Genomic DNA, 20,795 nt, shown 5'->3' on the forward strand with positions numbered 1-20,795 from the left:
ATGTTGTCATAGGTCTGCCCTGGGAGGCAGGAGCATTTCTCGGGTTTAGCTGCTCCGTGCTTTCTTTCTGTCTCTTTTCCTAGGTCAGAAAACAACCTGTGTCCTGTGGCTTGCATTATGGTTTGAGAACAGATGCCTGAATAGAAAATAAATATTTTCAAGTATATCAGTGACACTGTGACTTTCTGCTTGCACTTTTCCTTTCATCTGCTGGAATTCAAGAAATTCTCCAGATGGAGGGAGCAACAGTTTCTAATAACCTTACTCGAGGCCAAGGGAAGAAGTTTCAGGGCCAGGGGTCTGGCAGGTCCTTTAGGGACCTCGATCCCTGTGTTTATTCCGCAATCTGTGGCCGGGTGCAGGTCCCTTTAGCTGTGCGGCTGCAGTCTCCACTCCTGCTTAGCAGTCGGCAAGCAAAGGAGCACCAGACAGAGGGAAGGGAGGAACACAGGACATCAACGTGGTGTTCTTGTTTGATGGTTGTTTTAGACAGAGAATGAGAGAGAGAGTAGAAGAAGAAATGTAAAACAGAGAGGATGGAGAAAAGAGAGAAGAAACGAAAGAGAAAAGAAAATGATTTTTAAAAGAGAAATAGAAAGCGATAGAAAAATGAAGACAAACAAGATGGAAGGAGGGAGAAAGACAGAAGAGAAAAATATTTTAGAGTATCTCAGCATCAGACTTCTAGAGCTGAATGGCTCTTAGATATCTTTTTGTGGAGCCTCTTTATTGTACCGAGGGAGAGGGAGAGAGAAAGGAGGCCCTTTCTTTGTTTTTGCTGAGACATCTTTGCTGAGCCGACATTTTGCTCGCTATTTGAAATCTTCTCAGGGCAGGATACTGAGCCTTTTTCCGATGGGACATCCAAATGCTGGGTCTTCTGGTGCTCTGGAGACCTCCAAATCTCCCATGGAGACAGAGGGGAACAGGGACCCTTCCAAATCCAGCTGGCAGCCTCCCACGGCCCAGAATAGATTTGTCACTAGGTAGAGTGGCACTCGGAAGTTATGCGCCTCTCCGGTGCCTGGCCGTTTAAGTTGTCAACAATAAATTGGAATTTCATAGCTCATTATTTTCATAACTAAGAATCACAGTGGACAAAATGTCACTCTAATTAGAACTGCCTTTTAAGAAACAAGTTCAGCCCTAAAACAGTGTGACTGGGAATTTCTGAACTGGGGCTGTTTGATCCGCAGATTTTTTTTTTTTTTTCTGGTCACCAAAGAATTTGATGGGTGCACAGGAGGTGACAGATTGCAGAGAGCATGTGGTGTGTGGTGGCTGTGGTTTTCAGAGGCTGTGTGGCAAGGCAGGCAAAGTCCCTGGGGCAGGCAGGGACCACCGTCATCTCAGGAAGGTGGGCGGTCTGCCAGGAGTGTGGGCATTCAGTCCACAGAGCTCATGGCTCTGGAGGGGCTTGAGAGGTGCAGCTTGGTGGCATGTGAGGCCGAGTTAAATCCACCCAGAGCTCGGCTGTTGTCTTTTCTCACTGGAGCCTGGTTGGGAGGTCAGGTCGTTTGGGATTGGTGGTATGTTATGCAGTAATAATAAACACTTGGGGTTTTAATCCTCAGCATGTGCTCTTTATTTTATGTTCTGCCAAGCTTTTTCTTAACTTTCTATATTTCTGTCTTCACAACAGCCCTGCAAGGCAAGCAGGCAAACATCCTCCCTCTATTATATAAGTGGGATAACTGAGACCTAGAGAGGCCAACAGAGTTGGCCAAGATAACATCGCAAGTTAGTGTCAGAGCCACTGACTGGCACCTGCACCTCTTGACTGCTCAACAAAAATGGTCTTTGCACGAAGGATGCCGTGCGTTGGTGGTTGCTGTTTGTCTTTTGTCTGTAAGCCAAAGGGCTGCACGGCTGTTCTGCTGAGATGAAAGGATAGTTATTAAATCTGAATCCTCACTTGACACAGTTTCAAGTTGGGGTTTCAGGAGTGTCAGGGTAGCCTTCAAAGTGCCTGGCCCATGTGTCAGTCAAAAGGAAGACAGAGACCTCTCACACCAAGACCATAGCCTCGCTCGCTGGCACTGCTCAGGTGGGATGGGCAGGGAGGCCAGGGTGCTGTCACCCACCAACCATGTAAGTGAGAGCTGGAGCCGGGGGCTTCATCCTGCTGCCCTTTCAGAGCTGCAGTGTGAATATTGCATTCAACTAGCATGTTTTGGGCATCCAGCACAGGGTTGTCTATGTGTCTGTAACCGCTTCCTTGAGATTGTGTCTGCCCTAACAGACACTTGGTGACTTGATTGAGTGGCTGACTGAATGCAAAAATGCATATGAAAATGCCTGGTGAACAGTAAAGCTCTCTGCAATTGCAAGGGATCATTAGTATCACTATTGTAAGTTTTATAACCAAAGTAACAGTTTGCTCAGAGTCAGATTGGAAAGCTAGGGCTGCCTCTCTAACTTACAGAAGGGAGTTCAGCAAGTCACTTAGTCTTCCTCTTCTTCTTCTTTTTTTTTTTTTTTTGAGACGGAGTCTCACTCTCTCACCTGGGCTAAAGTGCCGTGGCGTCAGCCTAGCTCACAGCAACCTCAAATTCCTGGGCTCAAGCAATCCTCCTGCCTCAGCCTCCCAGGTAGCTGGGACTACACTTAGTCTTCTGATCATTTATTTTCCCTTCTATAAAGCTCTGTGACCTCACAGGATTATTGGGAGGACCAAAATAATTTGAGGAAGCGCTCTATATACTTTAGAGTGCTGTGTCTAATAACGAGTTGTGTTATAGTAAAAATCAACTTTCTATTGTAAAATTGATAGGATAATTGGAGGGTGCAGAGATTTCGGTGTGCCCTGGTTTAAGTACTTTTCTAGGCTTCTGGCAACAAAGTATTTTCTTGGATATTTTAAAAGAGCTGTTTGTGAGCAATAAATTTTTCAGCAATTACAGAAAAATTGCTGAAAGCAATTTTTTAGAAAGAGGGAGGATAGGTTGAATTTTGCCTTATGGTCAAAATTTGTAAGTGACTCACTCAATGAAAAATAGAATTTTCGCTTCCACATCACTGCTCCCAAATTATTTCATCTTTTCTAGAATCTTCACTAACTTGGCCCTAGCCAGACTTACATAGACTGAGGATTTCAGCATCTCTGTAAATGTGACCAATCATTGTTTCTGGCTAACATTTCCCACCTGTCTCTGAATCACCTCATTCCCTTACCTATTATACACTCTTGTTAGGTTTAAAAATTACCAGTCATTTCTAAAATGTCTTTTTGTTTAAAAAAAAAAATTCAACTGCAACATAATCTCCTTTGGAAGAGGAAATCAAGAATTCCTCTGTAAATATTGAGAGAGACATCCAGTGACGGCTCAGATTCAGAAAAGGAATCAAGTCATTTTTTTCCCCCTGAAATGATCTTTCATGGCACTCTTCTCCCTGGTCTCGGTTTTACTGTAAAACCCTGACATCCTATTTTCGTTAATGAGGAAAAGCTGATAGCATGGAAATGTCCTTAGAAACAGCCATTTACCTCAGGGGAGGTCCCTGGAAGAGCTGCCACGACTTGCTCGGGTTTTGACTTACAACACACATTTCCAGTTAATTCTGGAATCCAACACTCCTTTTGATTTTACAGCAGGGTTATTATTTTTCTCTTAGGGAAAGATAAGTTGCATTTTAGGCGGCAGTTTCACAGAATGCTGGGGTTTCTGCTACGGGATGAGAAAGCTGGCAAATTAAAGTACAAGCCACCTTGCTGGGAAAATTTTAGTTCAAGAGGCTGGGCCACAGTCCTGGCTTGGCCACTTGGTCTCGTGTGACCTTAGGGAAGCCGTCCAAGCTCTATGAATCTCAGTTTTAGACCTGTAGATGGGGACCTATTCATTTATTTGTTCATTCCTTCATTCAAAACAATTTATGCACTTTAGAACTGTTGAAGATCAAATGGGAAAACTCACTTGAAAATTTTCTGTGGACTGTGAAATGGTAGATGAATGTGAAAGAATTTTGTTAATGCATAGCCTCCTGTCAGCACTGTCCAATGCCAATATAACATGAGCCATATATGCAATTTAAAGTTTTCTAGTTTTCCTTTTACATTAAGAAAAGTAAAAAGAAACAGGTACAATTAATTTTAATTATATATTTTATTTAACCCAACATATAAAAATTATCATGTCAATATATAACCAATATAAAAATCATTAATGAGATATTTTACATTCTTTTTTTGGTACTAAGTTTTAAAATCTTGTGTGTTTTATGTTTATAGCACGTCTTGATTCAGACTAGCCACATTTTTTTTTTTTTTGAGACAGGGTCTCACTCTGTCATCTGGGCTAGAGTGCAGTGGCATCATCATAGCTCACTGCAACCTCAAACTCCTAGGCTCAAGTGATCCTCCTGCCTCAGCCTCCCAAGTAGCTGCGAGTATGGGCGTGTGCCATACCCCTATAATTTTTTCTATTTTTTGTAGAGATGGGGTCTTGATCTTGCTGAGGCTAGTCTTGAACTCCTGGCTTGAAGTGATCCTCCTGCCTTGGCCTCCCAAAGTACAGGGATTATAGGGGTGAGCCACTGTGCCCAGACTACCCACATTTCAAATGTTCAAAAGCCATATATGGCTGGTGGCTGCTGTATTGGAACAATCAGATCTGCATGTTTCCTAGAGAGAATAGCCCATTATTTTGTTGCCAACATTGATTTTGCCAGTTCTCCATGGCTAAGCTCCTTTCTCCTTGGGTCCTAGGTATTATGAGACGGGAAGCATCAAGCCTGGAGTAATTGGAGGATCCAAACCAAAGGTCGCCACACCCAAAGTGGTGGAAAAAATCGCTGAGTACAAACGCCAAAATCCTACCATGTTTGCCTGGGAGATAAGGGACCGGCTGCTGGCGGAGCGGGTGTGTGACAATGACACAGTGCCTAGCGTCAGTTCCATCAACAGGTGAGCAGCTCATGCCTGTGGGTGGCTAGGGATCTGGGGGTCAATGGGGCTCCTGGAGGTTCTGCATGTGCCTCCTCTGAAATCTGCTCTCTCCTTTCACCAAGATCCTTTAGGGCTTATTGGACGGGAGGGGATGCTCACGAGGCCTGTTGAGTTTCTGTTACCTTTCTCTTCTCTCCAAAGTGAACAGGAGTCCTAGACCCAGGGAGAGGGGGCCATGCCAACACCCAGGCTGCTTGAGACTCTTCTGAGCCCAGAGTGATTTCTATCCCTCCTTTCACTGCCCATCTATATGTGTGGAGCACTTTGCAGTGAATTGTCCTGACTAGGCCTTCATAAATGTCACTGTCCCTGCAAGTCTGGCTCAAGGTCTTAGCGCTGGCTCATCTCAGAGGTTCCTAGGAACAAAATCCTGCTCTAGTTTGGGCAGAGGTTGAGCCATTGAGTGAGGGGAACAGAGCTCTGCCTTGGAGTTGGGAGACTTGGCTCTGTGTTACAGCTCTGCCACAATTGGGACCTTGACAAGGCTCTTCCTCTCTGTAAGAGCCTGGGGCCCTGGTGGTTCTGATGCAGGTCTTAAGTCCCCAGGGGTGTTGTCCAGGATGCTAAGATGCTCTAGAGTTAGGGGATTGCCCTGTCCTCAACTCCACTGAATCTCACACACGGAGAGAAAGAACCAGAGAAACACCCTGGGTGCCAGGCACAGGATCTTCCTGGGGGCCACAGCGGCTCCCTCTCCTCTCCAGTCTGAGCCAAGATACATCAAAGGGTACTCTCTGAGCATTAAAAATAAATGTTTGGAGGAAAGTTTTCTATTGTAGATGGTGCATTCTCAACTCCATTTAAACTCAGAGTCAAGGATGCAGTTGTGACATGAACAGAAACGATTGTTCTTTAAACTCTACAGAGAAAGGAGAAGCCGGAAGACTGAAAACTTGAACAGTTCCCATTTCTCCAAGGTTACACCTACAGTCATCAGTGCAGAGCATGTGTGGGCACAGGGGACACTTACCCCTGGCAGAAAGAGGTGGTCAGACTAGAATGTCTCTGAGCTTCCCTCTGGTCCTGGCAGTTGTTCCTTCTGTGACGGGTCAAATGCACAAAATCACTGTGTGCATCATGTTGACCTTTTGAGTCCAGCTGTTTCATAAACTGCAAACCTTCACGGAGGCCCTGGCATAATGCAAGGTGCAGAGGGAATTGAGGGGAATCAGGCACACAGTTCTCAGCCTCTCTTCCAGAGGGGGTCCTTGTCCAGGGTGGGATTCTGTCATGCACTTGGGAGGCTGGGCTGCCTGGACAAGGTTGCTGAGGAGTTAGCAGTGGTTGTGGCGGGTTTGTGGGGGAGTAACTCCTGTTATTTTTCTGAAGTATGAGGGGCTCCAGTGTGTCTTGTGAGTCCTCTCTTCTGGCTGGGTGTAGGATTTCCATGACACAAAGTAACATGACAGGCAGTTGGCCTGCTCTGCAGGGGAACTGCAGCCAACCCCCTGGTCAGGCTTTGGGGGCCCACAGGTTTCCCAGTGTAGGGAACACATAGAATTGGTGGGTTGCAAGATAACTTCAGGTTGTCCTTGGGGCTCACAAACTCTAATGCCTTACCTGGGGCCAGGCAGGTATGGTAAGGAAGGAAGCAGGCCAGGAATAAGACAGGTGCCAGCTTTTTTCTATTCTTCGAGAGAAGCCAGAAACCAGGACTTTTGTGTATGTATGTATGGGTGTTTCTGTATATGAAATCTCTCTTTATTTTTTTTTTAATTTCAGCATATTATGGGGGTACAAAAGTTTAGGTTATGTATATTGCCCTTGCCCCCGAAATCTCTATATATTTAAATGAAGGCAACTAATTTCAATAGAAAAAAGCCTTATGGGACAAACATAACCCATTTCCTGAGCATAGGTTTATGTCCTTCATAATGTAAGGATGAAAATTATTTTGTGATGAATTTATTTGAATGTATTTTAGAAAAATATAAATAACATACCAAACCAGTGAGTTTGTGAACTTTGTGAAATCCACTTGAGACCCCCCCCCAACCCTTACAGTAGGGAACTATAATTGCCTTATAAAATAAATTTAAGTCAAAAAGTAAGTTATGTGAAAGAAACCTTAGAGGCAAGTAGAGCAGTGGTTACGGATGTGGCAAAGGCCTTGCAGGGGTATGGGGTGAGTGGTCTAGGGAGATCACCGATCTGCTGATGCTTTCTGCCTGCAGTGGTGTTGGCTGCTGCAGCCAGGCTAGCCTCAGGGCCTCTTGAGTGCCCTGGTCCAAAGCTGTGGCCCGGCTGGCCATGCCTCTAAGTGCTTTCCCATCTGTGGTCTCCTACTGTCCTCAAGGCCTGACTCTATCCTGTGGCAGGGACAAACACTGATGCCCAGATGGGGAGTGCAGCGGAAAGTGACTTTGAGATAGAGATGGGAGGAGAGCCTGAGTCTCCAGATGGTGAGAGGAGGGCTAGTCTCTTTCCACCACTGTCTTGTAGGACTCCGCAAGTGACAGCAGTGAGGATCTGTGAGAAGAGAGGCAAAGGGGAGTTAGGAGTCTTTCCTCCGTTTCAGGGCCTCAAGGGCTTCATGTTTTGCTGCCTGTTTGCCTACTCCCTCTCACCCTTAGCCCTTTCCAGTGCTCCTTTCTGGGGGCTCCTCTTTGGGAGCACTCCCTGACTCCTCCCTGTACTCTTCAGTGACAGCTCACTAAGCGTGGGACGATCTCCTGCCACTGCATTCCCCACCCCTCACCCCCAGAAAGCCTGAGCCCTCCCAGCATCCAGTTTTATTTTCCACATGAAGGCAAAGCTGCCACTGCGTTCAGATGGATGCAGCTTCTACATACTTGCCTTGCAAATGTCACTGTGTAAGAGGGTCCACAGCTCTCTCCCAGCCCCTGCCTCCCTTGGAGGCAACTTCTCACTCTTCCCCTGTTTCAAACAGCTAGGGAGGGAGTGGTGGCTAGACTTGTAGCTATTCTGGTGGCCACGGGATCCTCTTCATGTCCACCCCTAGAAGTGTGTGCTTTTCTGCTGTCTTCAGGGGAACCCACCTGGGAGGCCACGACTGACAAGGGATTCAACAACACTGAACTAGTTCTGCTAGGCTTGGGAGAGATTTCCTGAGCAAAAAACCACCTTGTTCATTTGACTTCTTAAGGACAGATATGTGCTGGGATGCTGCACGACCCACATGAGGGATTCTTGGGATCCAGTCTGAGTGTCAGTTGGAGGTGGCTGTCCCAGAGCTGACCCAAACAGTGGGTGGAATGGAGTCTTCCTTCTTCTGTTCCAGTCCTATGGCTCTAAATCTCAGGGGCCAAGTGATGGGGACTACGAGTGGCATTCCCAGTTTAGTGGGGGGCAGCTACAATTAGCACCAACTGGTTGTCATGTGATTTTGATTTTTTAAGGAAAGCTAGAAACCAGGTATTTATGAAAAATCTCCCAACTTATAAATACTAGTAACTAATTCAAATAAAAATAAATATACTGTACAGGCCAAACAAAACTTGTTTGTGGCTGGATGCGGCCTGGGGAAGATGATTTCTTAATTCTGGTCTTCATCCTAATGTTGGTGGTAAACCTTCGGAGATTGTTTACCCATTCCCCCTTTCTCCTCCACGACAGTCGCAGGCTTGGGTGCTGCCTGTGGGTCCCCTCCCAGCTTGGCTCAGCTGGGCCCCTGGTTTCTCGGTTCTCAGCATAGCTGATGGACAAGCTTCTTACTGCACCGATGGTAGTTTGATCAGTGCTGTAGATGTGGGTGTTTCTTCAGCCTTATCTCCCCATTTCCTTTTTCAAGGTGCCATGATTTTCTCTTTCAATGTAATTTTGTGAGGGATGGTGGGGGGATGGTGGTGAGAAGACCTAGCCTTTCTTTCGTTTTGTTTTTTTGTTTGCGATCCCTTGGCGGAGCTTCCTTTTCTTCCCCTCTGACCTCGGAAAAGACCTAGCCTTTCAAAGGAGGGGGAGTGATGTTTACATGGGATCCTTAAATGTCTGTAATACATAAAATCCTTCAGAATTTTAAGCCTCAAATTCTAAATGGATTTTGAATCCAAATAGGCTTTATGCCTCATACAGGAAGTATTTAGCAGAGGGACTGCTTCCTTTGAAGGCGGCTCAAAGAAAAGTACTCAGCCATGGGAGCTGGGAGTCTGGCTGACTTACTGTGTGACCCTGGGCAAGTCACTTGAGCACTCTGGGCTTTAGTTTCCTTATCCATAGGAACAGCTTGATTGCTGAGCTCTCTCTGTTGAACGATCTAGGATGTTCATACAGTACGGTGTCCATGGTTGTGTTCTTACTCAGCCAAATAAAGGACATGCATTTTAGGGTTGACTGCCAATTCACCCCAACTATCTCTGCCTTAGAAAAAGTCCTGAGTGTGCTCTTATTATGGTAAGTCTTGATGATAGCTTACATTTTTGATTTTTAGTTTTTTTTTTAGCATTGTTATGATTCCATTACAGCCTTGTTCTCACCACTACTATTTCTTCTCAGTGGGAAACAATGCTCTTTGTTTTGACTTGGCAGTTGCTGCAAGCAGATGGGCAAAATCTCTCACCCCTGGAGATGGCTTTGGATGATTCCCTATAATTTTTGGATCCCCCCAAAACGATAGCCACACTGCAGCCTTAAATAGGGCATGAGGGTGGCTACCTTCTCCTCCTAGCTTCCAAGGGGACCGCATGCACTTTTTTTTTTTTTTTTTTTTTGAGACAGAGTCTCACTCTGTTGCCCAGGCTAGAGTGCCATGGCGTCAGCCTAGCTCACAGCAACCTCAAACTCCTGGGCCCAAGCGATCCTCCTGCCTCAGCCTCCCAAGTAGCTGGGTCTACAGACATGCGCTACCATGCCTGGCTAATTTTTTCTATATATTTTTAACTTTTTTCTTTTTTTTTTTGAGACAGAGTCTCACTCTGTTGCCCGGGCTAGAATGCCATGGCATCAGCCTAGCTCACAGCAACCTCAAACTCCTGGGCTTAAGCGATCCTCCTGCCTCAGCCTCCCAAATAGCTGGGACTACAGGCATGCGCCACCATGCCCGGGTAATTTTTCTGTATATATTTTTATCTGTCCATATAATTTCTTTCTATTTTTAGTAGAGACGGGGTCTCGCTCTTGCTCAGGCTGGTCTCAAACTCCTGAGCTCAAACAATCCTCCTGTCTCGGCCTCCCAGAATGCTAGGATTACAGGCGTGGGCCACTACGCCCGGCCTAATTTTTTCTATATATTTTAAATTGTCCAGCTAATTTCTTTCCATTTTTGGTAGAGATGGGGTCTTGCTGTTGCTCAGGCTGGTCTTGAACTCCAGAACTCAAACAATCCTCCTGCCTCGGCCTCCCAGAATTCTAGGATTACAAGCGTGAGCCACCATGCCGGGCCCTGCATGTGCTTTCTAAGGCAAATGTGAAACATATGAACTTTTTAGGGTTGAAGCAGGTCATTAATCTTTATGAAGACACCACTGAAAATAACATCTAACATTTATTGATCACTTACTATAAAGTATCTACTATTCTAAGCATTTAATTAATTTAATCCTAGTAATAACCCTATCAGATAGGACTGATTCATAGTCCCATTTTGCAGATAAAGAAACTGAGGCATAGGGAGGTTATGTAATTTACCCAAGGTCATGTAGTTGGCAAATTGCAAGGATGGGATTCAAACTCTAGTAGTGTGGTTCTGGAGACTGTATAATTAATCACTATGCTGTGGCTGCCTCTCAATGATTTATGACAATTAATAATGCTTTACCAGTGATATTTATAAATGCTTTTTTTAAAATGAGGAAAACATAATTTTCTTTGCTTATGTACAAATTTAATAGACAGACACTGCTTTGAAAATTTAGGACTTTAAGCTGAACTACAGTGATATATTTTGCCATATATTTATATAGAAATAAACTATATTTATATCTGATATATTTGTATATTCACATATCTAGCAATATATCTCTGTAGATAATTACACACAGAGAAGGGACATATACAAAAATACAAAATTAGATCAGATGCCAGCTTAATTCCAGGTGGTCAAAAGGACTACCTCATTCCCAGGTCTTTGTCCAGTACGTTTCGAGTTTGCTTAGTGAAAATAAGTGTTTTGAATATTGTAGAAAACAAACAAACAAATACCCTGAATGTATTTGAGGTAACACTTAAGCACAAAATGTCCTTTGCTGAGCTCAAGTAGCCAGAGCACCAGAGAGCCTCTGTGGTTAGACTGTAGGGTGAACAGAAAAATTCATTCCAGGCTACCGGTGAAGGACGCGGAGTGCCCTTGGTGCCCAGCACTGAGCTGTAAGATCAGAGAGGCAGAAGCTACTGTCCAGTGAGTTTAAGGGGAGGCACCGGCTACTTCTGTTCTTCTGTCGTACAAACTGGAGACCCAGGGCAGCCTTGAAACAAGCTTCCAGATATAATGGTCTGGAATGTGAAAAAGCTGCTCATAGAATGTTGCATAAAAAGAGCAGGATGCAAAACTGTGTATATGCTTTAATCCTGATTTTGTTAAGAGAAAAATGGATATTTCTAAATATGCACAGGAATGTTGGCATAATGAATATATACCAAAATGTGGTTTTAGATGTCTTTATAACTTCCCATGCTGTCCAAATAGGCCACAATGAGCACATATTACTTTTATAATGAGGAAAAACTCTAATAAATGTCCTTTGAAAAGGTAATAGTTTGAGGCTGGACTAAAACTTTTCCAAAGGAGCTGAACATTTTTTTATGACCCGCTCTTGTCCCAAATGCCAAGGAAGGAACTTTCTTGTAGATCCCAAGGGACTTTGGCTTGGCCCTGTTCTGCTGCTGTAAGATTCACTGTTCTTGTGGTCTCATGGAGGCCCCATACATTGTCCCAGCTGGAAGTCTGCAGCCCAGGCTCCCCAGAGCCCAAGGACATACAGAAGGACATCAGAGCTGCCAGGTGGCTAAGGGAAGGCAGTACAGCTGTTATCTCTTTTATATACTGGTACTGGGCTTTCCCATGAGATTGTTTTTTAAAGGATTTGATTACTTAAAAACAAGCAAAGAGTGGTCTTTTTCCACTCCCTCATTCTATTAAGGCCCATAATGGAATGGACTTGCTCAAGATCACAATCAAGTTCCTAGCAGAACTTAAGCAAGGTCTCCAGAAAGACAGGCTGGGATACCCCTGGCTCCAGCCCTGTGAATCTTTTCTGTGAGGTTTTGGGCGAAGTGGGCTTCCTCTTAGCAAAGCCAAGCCAGGTGGCAGCTCTTTAACCCTCCCTAGTTTCAGAACAACACTTACAACCCCTCCCTTGGCAATTTCCTGTGGGCAGGGGTGTTAATCCTCCTTATGAGTTCTTTAGGGCAGGGAAACCAGCATGTAGAGCTGTCAGAGGACAGAGAGGTCACCTGGTTCAATTTCTTCATTCCACAGATGGGAGGCTGAGGTCTAGGGAAGGGAAAGAACTCCTTAAAGTCACTCAGTGAGTCCCTTAAGAGCTGGAGCTATATCTGAGAAAGGGATGCCTACTTGAAATGTTAACACATCATCCCCTTTCTTCAGAAGAGATACTTGAAGGCTAGGGAGGGGGTGCAAGTTACCCAAAGACACCCAGACAGATAGAGGATGAGCTGGGACTAGTCCGTAATTCTTCCAACCTCCCAAGGCCCAACCTGAGTTCATAATCTCCCCCCGACCTCTGCCTCTCTGCTCCAGCTTGATCCATGGCCCAGCTTGGGGATGGGTTTTCTGGTTGTCTGTGTATAGCTGGTTCAGGTCTCTTCTCTTACTTCGTGGTAAATAGCCATTTTTCTTTTTCCCAACTGCCCACAGGATCATCCGGACAAAAGTACAGCAGCCACCCAACCAGCCAGTCCCAGCTTCCAGTCACAGCATAGGTAAGAAGAACTTTTAAAAAAAATTTAAAAATCTAATGGGCTCCAAATATTCTAAAGAACTTTTAATCATTCTTATGGACAGATAATTCTGCATAAAACACTTCGGCACACGTACTAATGCGCCTTCTTTGTCATTCTCCAAGGGCTGAACCTGGTAAATGAATTTTATAAATACTGCTAAAAGGTTTTGAATTTTACTGATTATTATGATAAATAGCTTTCACCATGAGACAGAAAATTGAAATCTAAGCCAAAAAAAAAAAAAATCCACTAATGGGGGTCTATAGAATGTCAGATAATTAAAGTAATAAATCAAGAAAGGGATACTTATTCATAACATTTTCTGCATCATTAGTCAGTAAGTAGTTTTGAATGTGTTTTTTTCTTCTATCAACCAGCCCTTCTACAATTCTTTGTGCACTTGCAGTCTTGAGTGAAGATGTGGCAAAAGTTCCCAAACTTTCTGTCTCTGTCTTGCTTCGCTCTCACGTACTCTGTGAGCTGTCAGGGGCTGCCAGTGGGGCTGCTGGCGCTCGCAGGTGAAGTCTGAGGGTGACTGTGACTCGTAAGCGTGGGAGTTGCATTTCCTATCACTCAAGAGTTCAGAAATTTCCCTTGCCTTCCCGCAAAGATTGGGAAGTGAAAATGACATGTCTATTTAAGGTGTATTATTTCTTTGCTTGGGATAAAGGAAACGCTTCCTGTTAGCTGGAGGAAAAGTTCTTCTACTACAAGAACGTGGGTGACCATTCAGCAAGCCTCTGATGGTTCTGGTTGCCACAGTCCTTTCTACATAATCACACCTCAGGTTGTGTGACATTTCTGCACCTTTGTCACTCCTTCTTTAACTGAAAATTTGAACTCCCCGTGGTGATGGGGAACAGGCAGAGGACTGGCTTATAGTTCCAGCTCTGTCATCAACTCACCCAATGAACTGTGAAAGACTGTTCACCTCCCTGGGCCTCAGTTTCTTCATTTGTGGATGGAGGGGCACAAACCAGGTGCTCTCTGAGGTCTCTGATCCTCTATGGTTACCTCTTTGGATAAAGGTAAGACAGAATTGCCATGAAATAGTTCTTCATTTAAGCAATGCCTTCAGGAAGTGTTTGCTAAGCCCCTACTAAGCCGACCTTGGAGTTGGAGACCAATGTGACAAAGGAGGCAGGACAAAGATCCCCATTCTCAAGGGCTTTTCAGTCTAAGGGGAGTGGAATGGATAGAAGTTTGCAAAACACTGAGTTGAAACTCAAGAAGAAAGGATGGGTGCCGTGGGAGTAGGAGGGAAGGAACCACCAGCTTTGCCAGGCTGGGGTGAAGAGGGTTGAAGAAGGCTTCCTGGGAGGATGTGTGTGGCTGAGATTTCACTTGTGGCTTTAACTATTTCAGGTCACGTAACAATGAAAATCAAACTAGGAGTAACTGTTAATATTCTTTCAATTGGTTTGGAGGAATAATTCTACTGTAATTCAGCAGAATGTTTTGTTTTGTCCCAGACCCATACATTTTTATTAAAACTACATCTCACATGTATATAGCCCCTTAGAGTTTACAAACTTATTGAGGAGTGAGGAAACTGAAACTTAGAAGGAAATGAAATAACTTGCCGTTGGTCATGTTGCCAGTAAATGGTGGAGCCAGTACAGGAGTCTGGTCCTTTTGAGCTTAGAGCAATCACAAAAGACTGAAACAAATGTCATCAGCTCTGCCAGCAACATGATAAGCCTTGGTGACATGTGGCAGTTGTTGTTTAAAGTACCAAGTTACCTGGGATCTTCTTTCTTCCTCTGTTTTTTGTAGCTTAATATAGAAAAGGTTGTGAGATTTGCATAAATCTATTTTGAGGAGCTTCATCTGGTGAAGAAAAAGAGAAGTTAACGATTTCTGCTTCTGTGTCGCTTAAGGAAGATCTGAAATCAAACTGAAATATAAGAAAGGCACTATTCCCTCTAGGTCTGCAGAAGTGAGGAGCTCAATGTGCTCCAAGGAAAGCTCGGGCTTCCAAATTGCCAGCATTTCTAGTAATTTCCTACTTCAGAGTCAAAGGCTGCTCTACCTGCCTCCAGCTAGTTATAGCCCAAGGAAATGTGTCTGAGATTGGTTTGTTGGTTTTAACCAACCAAGAAAGAATCCCCACAGTCCAGAAATGGCAATTCAGCTGTATGGCTGCTGAGGACCCTGACAATGGACTGGTCTCTCCCTAGGATTCTGAGGCCAGGAGTGAATGTGAAACTTGCACAAAAGTCCCCTCCCCGATTCTTATCCTTAGGAACTTAGAGATCTGGCCTTAGTCATAATGAGTCACTGACCTCTGCCATACTTCTGGGCAGGGCAAATGTCGACTCTAAGTCCTTAGCCCTGAGGCTAAGTTCTGGTGTTGCTGCATATTAGCTAGATGACTTTGACTCACTTCACCTCGTGGAGCCTCAGTGTCCTCGTTTGGTGAATGGGGATAAATAATAGCACTCTGGACTGTTGCGATCATTAAAAGAAAAACACTGCATGAACGTGAAGTACATTATTGTTCTTCATTATTTGTTAGTGAGGAACAGATGAGTTATAGGGGTTAAGACTTTAGTCTCTGGGTTCCAGTCACCACTCTGCCTCCAATTATTATAGCTGTATGATCTCTGGTGAGTCACTCGTCTTCTCCGAGCCTTGGTTCTTTCACCGTTTCAATGGGATAATGACATTGCCTAGTTTATAAGGTTGTTCTCAGGATTAAATGAGATAATGCCTCAATGCCTGGCACAGAGTAAGCTCTCAGAAAGTGTTTATTATTATTATTATCATCATGATTAATACTGAAAATCAAGTCCAGGTAAAATAAACCGTAAGGAGAACGGACACTGAGGAACTGGGAAAAGAAGTGGCAGTGTGCCTGTGGAGCTTTGCTGGCTTTGTGTGTGAGTGTGCGCGCAGGTACTTACGTCTGCGTATAAGGGGAATATGCCAGCAGAGACCGAATAGGTCTAATGAGTAGTCTGGGTTTTTTAGCACTGGCTGGTGGTGGGCCCCAGCCCCCTCTTTCTCTTCTCCATCCCCTGCGGGATTTGAGCTAGTGCCCTTCTGGCTCGGTCCCTGGGTTCCTTTCTGCGCAATCCGTGCCTATCCTGCCTCTCCTCTTCCCCCGCAGCTGAGAACCCGGGCAAACGTCTGAGGCCCAGGCTGAGGCCGCTGTCTTGGCCCAGGTGTGGCCGCCGCCACAGGGCGAGCGTCCTCCCATCCCGCACGCTCGCTCCCCTCAGCCCGGAGCGTCCTCCCGTCCCGCACGCTCGCTCCCCTCAGCCCGGAGCGTCCTCCCGTCCCGCACGCTCGCTCCCCTCAGCCCGGAGCGTCCTCCCGTCCCGCACGCTCGCTCCCCTCAGCCCGGAGCGTCCTCCCGTCCCGCACGCTCGCTCCCCTCAGCCCGGAGCGTCCTCCCGTCCCGCACGCTCGCTCCCCTCAGCCCGGAGCGTCCTCCCGTCCCGCACGCTCGCTCCCCTCAGCCCGGAGCGTCCTCCCGTCCCGCACACTCGTTCCCTTCAAGAGCGTCCTCCCATCCCGCACGCTCGCTCCCTTCAGCCCGGAGCGTCCTCCCATCCCGCACGCTCGCTCCCCTCAGCCCGGAGCGTCCTCCCATCCCGCACGCTCGTTCCCCTCAGCCCGGAGCGTCCTCCCATCCCGCACGCTCGTTCCCCTCAGCCCGGAGCGTCCTCCCATCCCGCACGCTCGCTCCCCTCAGCCCAGTGTGCGGCGCCGCCTGCCCCTTGCCCTCCGGCCGGCCCTGACAGCCCCTCTCCCTCTGCGCAGTGTCCACGGGCTCCGTGACGCAGGTGTCGTCGGTGAGCACGGACTCGGCCGGCTCCTCGTACTCCATCAGCGGCATCCTGGGCATCACGTCCCCCAGCGCCGACACCAACAAGCGCAAGAGAGATGAAGGTAAGAGACGCCACACAGCCCTGTCGCCCTGTCACAGATGGCTCCGCGATCTGTTTCAGGCGCTCCATCAGGGGTGGAAGCAAAGGGGCCCATAGGAGCGCCCGGACCCAGGCTCAGCCCCTGCGGCGAGGGCAGACAGGCAGCAGGGTGGGACGGTGGAATCCTTGCTGGCCTCTCTCCGTGGCACCCCTTGGGGAGAGAAAGGGGACCGGGCAGAGCCCTGTGGCCTTTAAGAAGACCCTGTGTGTGCAGATATGATGCTCGAGGGCAGAGTGCACAGGGGTCTGAGCACAACGCGATGTCCCCTTTGTGGGGGAGCCTGGGCAAAGCAGCCCCCTCCCTGTCCAGCGTGAGAGGGGCACTGGGGGCTGGCGGGGAAGGGGTGGGATGTCTGAAAGCCTGTGGCAGGCCCTCAACGGAGAAGGCCTTCAGCCCTGCTGATGGTGGGCGTTGAGGAAATTAATAATCATCTCATCCTTGCCCTTGGGCCTGGAAGAAAGGAGCGCAGGGGGCCTCGTGGGGATTACAAAGATGGCAATCTTCCTGGTTGGTTTTTCTCAACCCCTTGGCGTGCGGTGTGCCGCCTGGGCCTTCAGAGCCAGTCACCTCCATCCCGGACATGGGGCACCTTCACCAGAGTCTCCTTTCCCCTGGATGGGCTGCCAGCGCTGGCTGACATTAATGGGTTTGAGAGGAGATACGACCCCCTGGGAGTCTGTAAAATCTTAGTCAGGAAAGGAAGAAAAAAACCCGGGGCTGTGGTCTAGGCCCTGAGAGCTGCGTGACAGAAATCTTGATTCAATTATTCTGTTCCTTGGCACAATTCCCTTTCTCAGCTCCGTGTAAGGGATGTATGTTCTCGTGAGCACATGCCCAAGTACTTAAGATCTGTAACTAGAAAATTGAGTCGGCCCAGCAGTGGACTGGCCGGTGGTCTGCGTGTTCCAGGCAGTGCAGAAGCTGAGCCTGGGGCCTCTGTTTGGAGCTGGGGGGCACAAGGGGACGATTCATGGCTTTTTGGAACCTGCCTTGTCTCTTTCCCCTGCTCCTGCCGCTCCTGAGCAGATGTCACACGTCTTTAACTCAGTGGGCTGCTGTGCTCTGATGCTGCAGGAGGTAGTGGGCCTGCCATCTCTGTTGGTTTATTGGGTTGATGGTGTCATCTTTTCTCCCTTTGTCACCTAGACTTGCAGCAGATATGCCCAAGCCGGGGCCTGGCTCTGTTGGATCACAATGGAGGGGTGGATTGTTTGAGGTCCCTCAGGGGCTGAGGGATCCAGGCAGAGATTTGTGGAGAAAGGAAAAATACAATTTTTTTTTTTTTTTTGAGACAGAGTCTCACTCCCTTGCCTGGACTAGAGTGCCGTGGCGTCAGCCTAGCTCACAGCAACCTCAGACTCCTGGTCTCAAGCGATCCTCCTGCCTCAGTCTCCCGGGTAGCTGGGATTACAAGCATGCGCCACCATGCCCAGCTAATTTTTTCTATTTTTAGTTGTTTGGCTAATTTCTATGTTTAGTAGAGACGGGCTCTCACTCTTGCTCAGGCTGGTCTCGAACTCTTGAGCTCAAGCAATCCTCCTGCCTCAGCCTCCCAGAGTGCTAGGATTACAGGCGTGAGCCACTGTGCCCAGCCAAAAAAATACAATTTGATGTTTACCACCAAACAGACAGGTCCTGGTTTGGCGGGATTGGTTTACTGTGTTTGTGGAGTGCGGTATTGTCTTGTCGTCTCTGGTCAGCAGTCACTGTTTGGACTCTCAAACTGCTTTAAAAGGTATAGGGTGGTCAGAACGTGGGTGGTGTTGGTCTTGACTACTCTGTGCTGGTCAGATCATTCCCTGAGGACTGTGGCCTGTTTGGGGCTATTGATCTTAAAGAGGGACAGTGACAAATAGGGATGTGTCCAGATAAGTGTAACCTGGGTGGAGGGCAATCTGATATAGCATCTGGGGACACCTCAAGGATCTAGGATGCGCTGGCACAAAGAAGAGCAGAATAAGCAGGACTGGACTGTCGTCGTCACATGTTTGGAGGGCTGACAAGGAAGGAGAGTGGGATGAGACGTTGTGTGGCCCTAAAGGCCAGTGTGTAGCAGATGCAGAGGGGATTTCAGCTCAATGTGAGAAAGAACTTTGTATGTGTGAGAGTGGTCTGGGGATAAAAGGAGATGCCTTGGGAGGTAGCGAGGGCCCCATCTCTAGGGTTATGTAAGCAGAGACTAGGTGGCCACTTGTTGGGCTGCCATATAAGAGTATTAAGAATCAGATGTGGGATTAGATGATCTTCAAGATCCTTCCAGTTCTGAAATTTGTGGGAGAGTCCTGATCCTTAAGAAGACTTGGGGGGTAGTCCAGTCTGTGGTCTGTGGGTTAAGGGAGAACGACGTGATGCTCCTGGAGGCTTATAGGAGTGGGAAGAGTGGGGGACCTAAGCAGCAACCAGGGCCTCCCCCTCACTGAGTGTACATGCTGGGGCACAGGGGTGGGCAGAAATGCCTTTGGTCACATTAGGGAAGTGTCTGGGGGGAGTATAGCTTGGTGCCCCGTCCTGGCCTTTCCCATCCTCTCTCTGTATCTCCAGGGGGAGGTGAAAAGGCAGAGATTGCCACCCCCATTTTATTAGGGGAAGTAACCAAGGCCCCATCGAGCTCCGTGACATTGGCAAAGCCACAGCTGGTATGGGATGGGGAGTCTGGAGGAGCTGGAGGGTCCCTGAGCCCCCAGTGTCCTGGTGTTGTCTGGCTACCTGTTGCCCCTCAGCCCCCCAGAGAGGCCCTTTGGAGGAAGAGCAGCCTGGGGCTAGGCAGAGCCTGGGGACCGTGTGGGGAAGAGTTTTGAGCAGAAGGGTGGATGCTACCAAGAGTGAAGTGAGACCTGAAGGTCAGAGGTTTGAGGAGAGCAGAGAAAGTGAGAACCAGCCACTGGGGAAACACTGGGAAATTGACGGGCACACTGGAGGGCTGGCCTGTGAAGGCTGCAGACTGGATTTTTGAGGGTGCTGGCCTCTAGGATGGTACCATTTTTCTCAGGAGGGAAGCAACCTGAGGAAGGAGTCATGAGGTCAGAGAGGCATTAGAGGGCCAAGAGGAGGACAGCAAGATCCTCACCCCCATTTTTCAGATGAGGTGGTCGAGGCTTTGCAAGGTGTAGTCACTTGCTCAGATCTCTGGTTTGTAGTCATCTCCAGCTTGGACTTGGGTTTTTCCCTGTGGGCATTTCCTGGGGCCACTCTCCTCCCCTGACCTCAGGGCAGAAGTGGGCAGTGATAGGGTCTAGTCACAGAGGGAGGGTGGTGGGCAAGACTGGCAAGCCCAGAGTCCCTCTGATGGGCAGCATAATGTGTGAGGCCACACCAAGGGAAAAGAGTAAGGCAGGGAGGGGCCAGTTTGGATCAAAAGGATCTGGGAAGACTCCTCATAGGAGGTGGCATTAGAGGGCTGGGTAGAGGGAGGAGAGGACATTCTAGTCAAAGGCAAGAGAGCCTGTGCCAAGGCTAGGCCTGCAATGAGCACGTGCAGGGAGAGACCAATACGGCAGGATTTGGAAAGAGGAGAGGTGGAAAGAGAGACTGGGGTGGCTCAGAAGTTGACCAAGTCCTCTGAACTTTTAGTCAAGTAGTGGGGAGATGGTTTGAGCTGTGTGTCTTAGAGACTCAAGAAACATTGTGCTTTGGGAGGCCAAGGTGGGAGGATCCCTTGAGGCCAGGAGTTTGAGACCAGCCTGGACAACATAGTGAGATCCAGTTTCTACTAATTAATTAATTAATTAAAAAAAGAAACACGCACTGTGCTGAGTGTTTTGGATATAAGGGTGGATGTGAAAGTGATTAGCCCAGCGCTATTCAATAGAAACAGAATACAAGCCAATATGTAATTTAAAATTTTCTAGTAACCATATTAAAAAGAATAAAAAGATACAGGTGGAACTAATTTTAATAGTATATTTTATTTAGCCTAATATACCCAAAATAATATTATCATTTCAACATGTAATCCATATAAAAAATTGGATGGCTTGTGTTCCCTTCTTTTTTGGTACTAAGTCTTTGAAATCTGGTGTGTATTTTATACTTACAGGACGTCTCAATTTGGATGCTA

The 20,795-nt window shown here is 47.2% G+C and overlaps 1 protein-coding gene across 4 annotated transcripts in view; it reads left to right on the forward strand.

Annotated features, from left to right (window-relative positions):
• The window catches only part of PAX5 (paired box 5), a 170,938-nt gene that overhangs the window by 14,339 nt on the left and 135,804 nt on the right, over nt 1-20,795 (forward strand). For all 4 annotated transcript variants that reach the window (XM_045562481.1, XM_045562482.1, XM_045562483.1 and 1 more), the window contains exons 3-5: nt 4,706-4,903; nt 12,717-12,781; nt 16,571-16,699. In XM_045562481.1, coding sequence (XP_045418437.1) covers nt 4,706-4,903; nt 12,717-12,781; nt 16,571-16,699 — 392 coding nt within the window. The remainder of the gene's footprint in view (nt 1-4,705; nt 4,904-12,716; nt 12,782-16,570; nt 16,700-20,795) is intronic.

The sequence above is a fragment of the Lemur catta genome, chromosome 10 (assembly GCF_020740605.2).
Source record: "Lemur catta isolate mLemCat1 chromosome 10, mLemCat1.pri, whole genome shotgun sequence".
NCBI lineage: Eukaryota > Metazoa > Chordata > Mammalia > Primates > Lemuridae > Lemur > Lemur catta.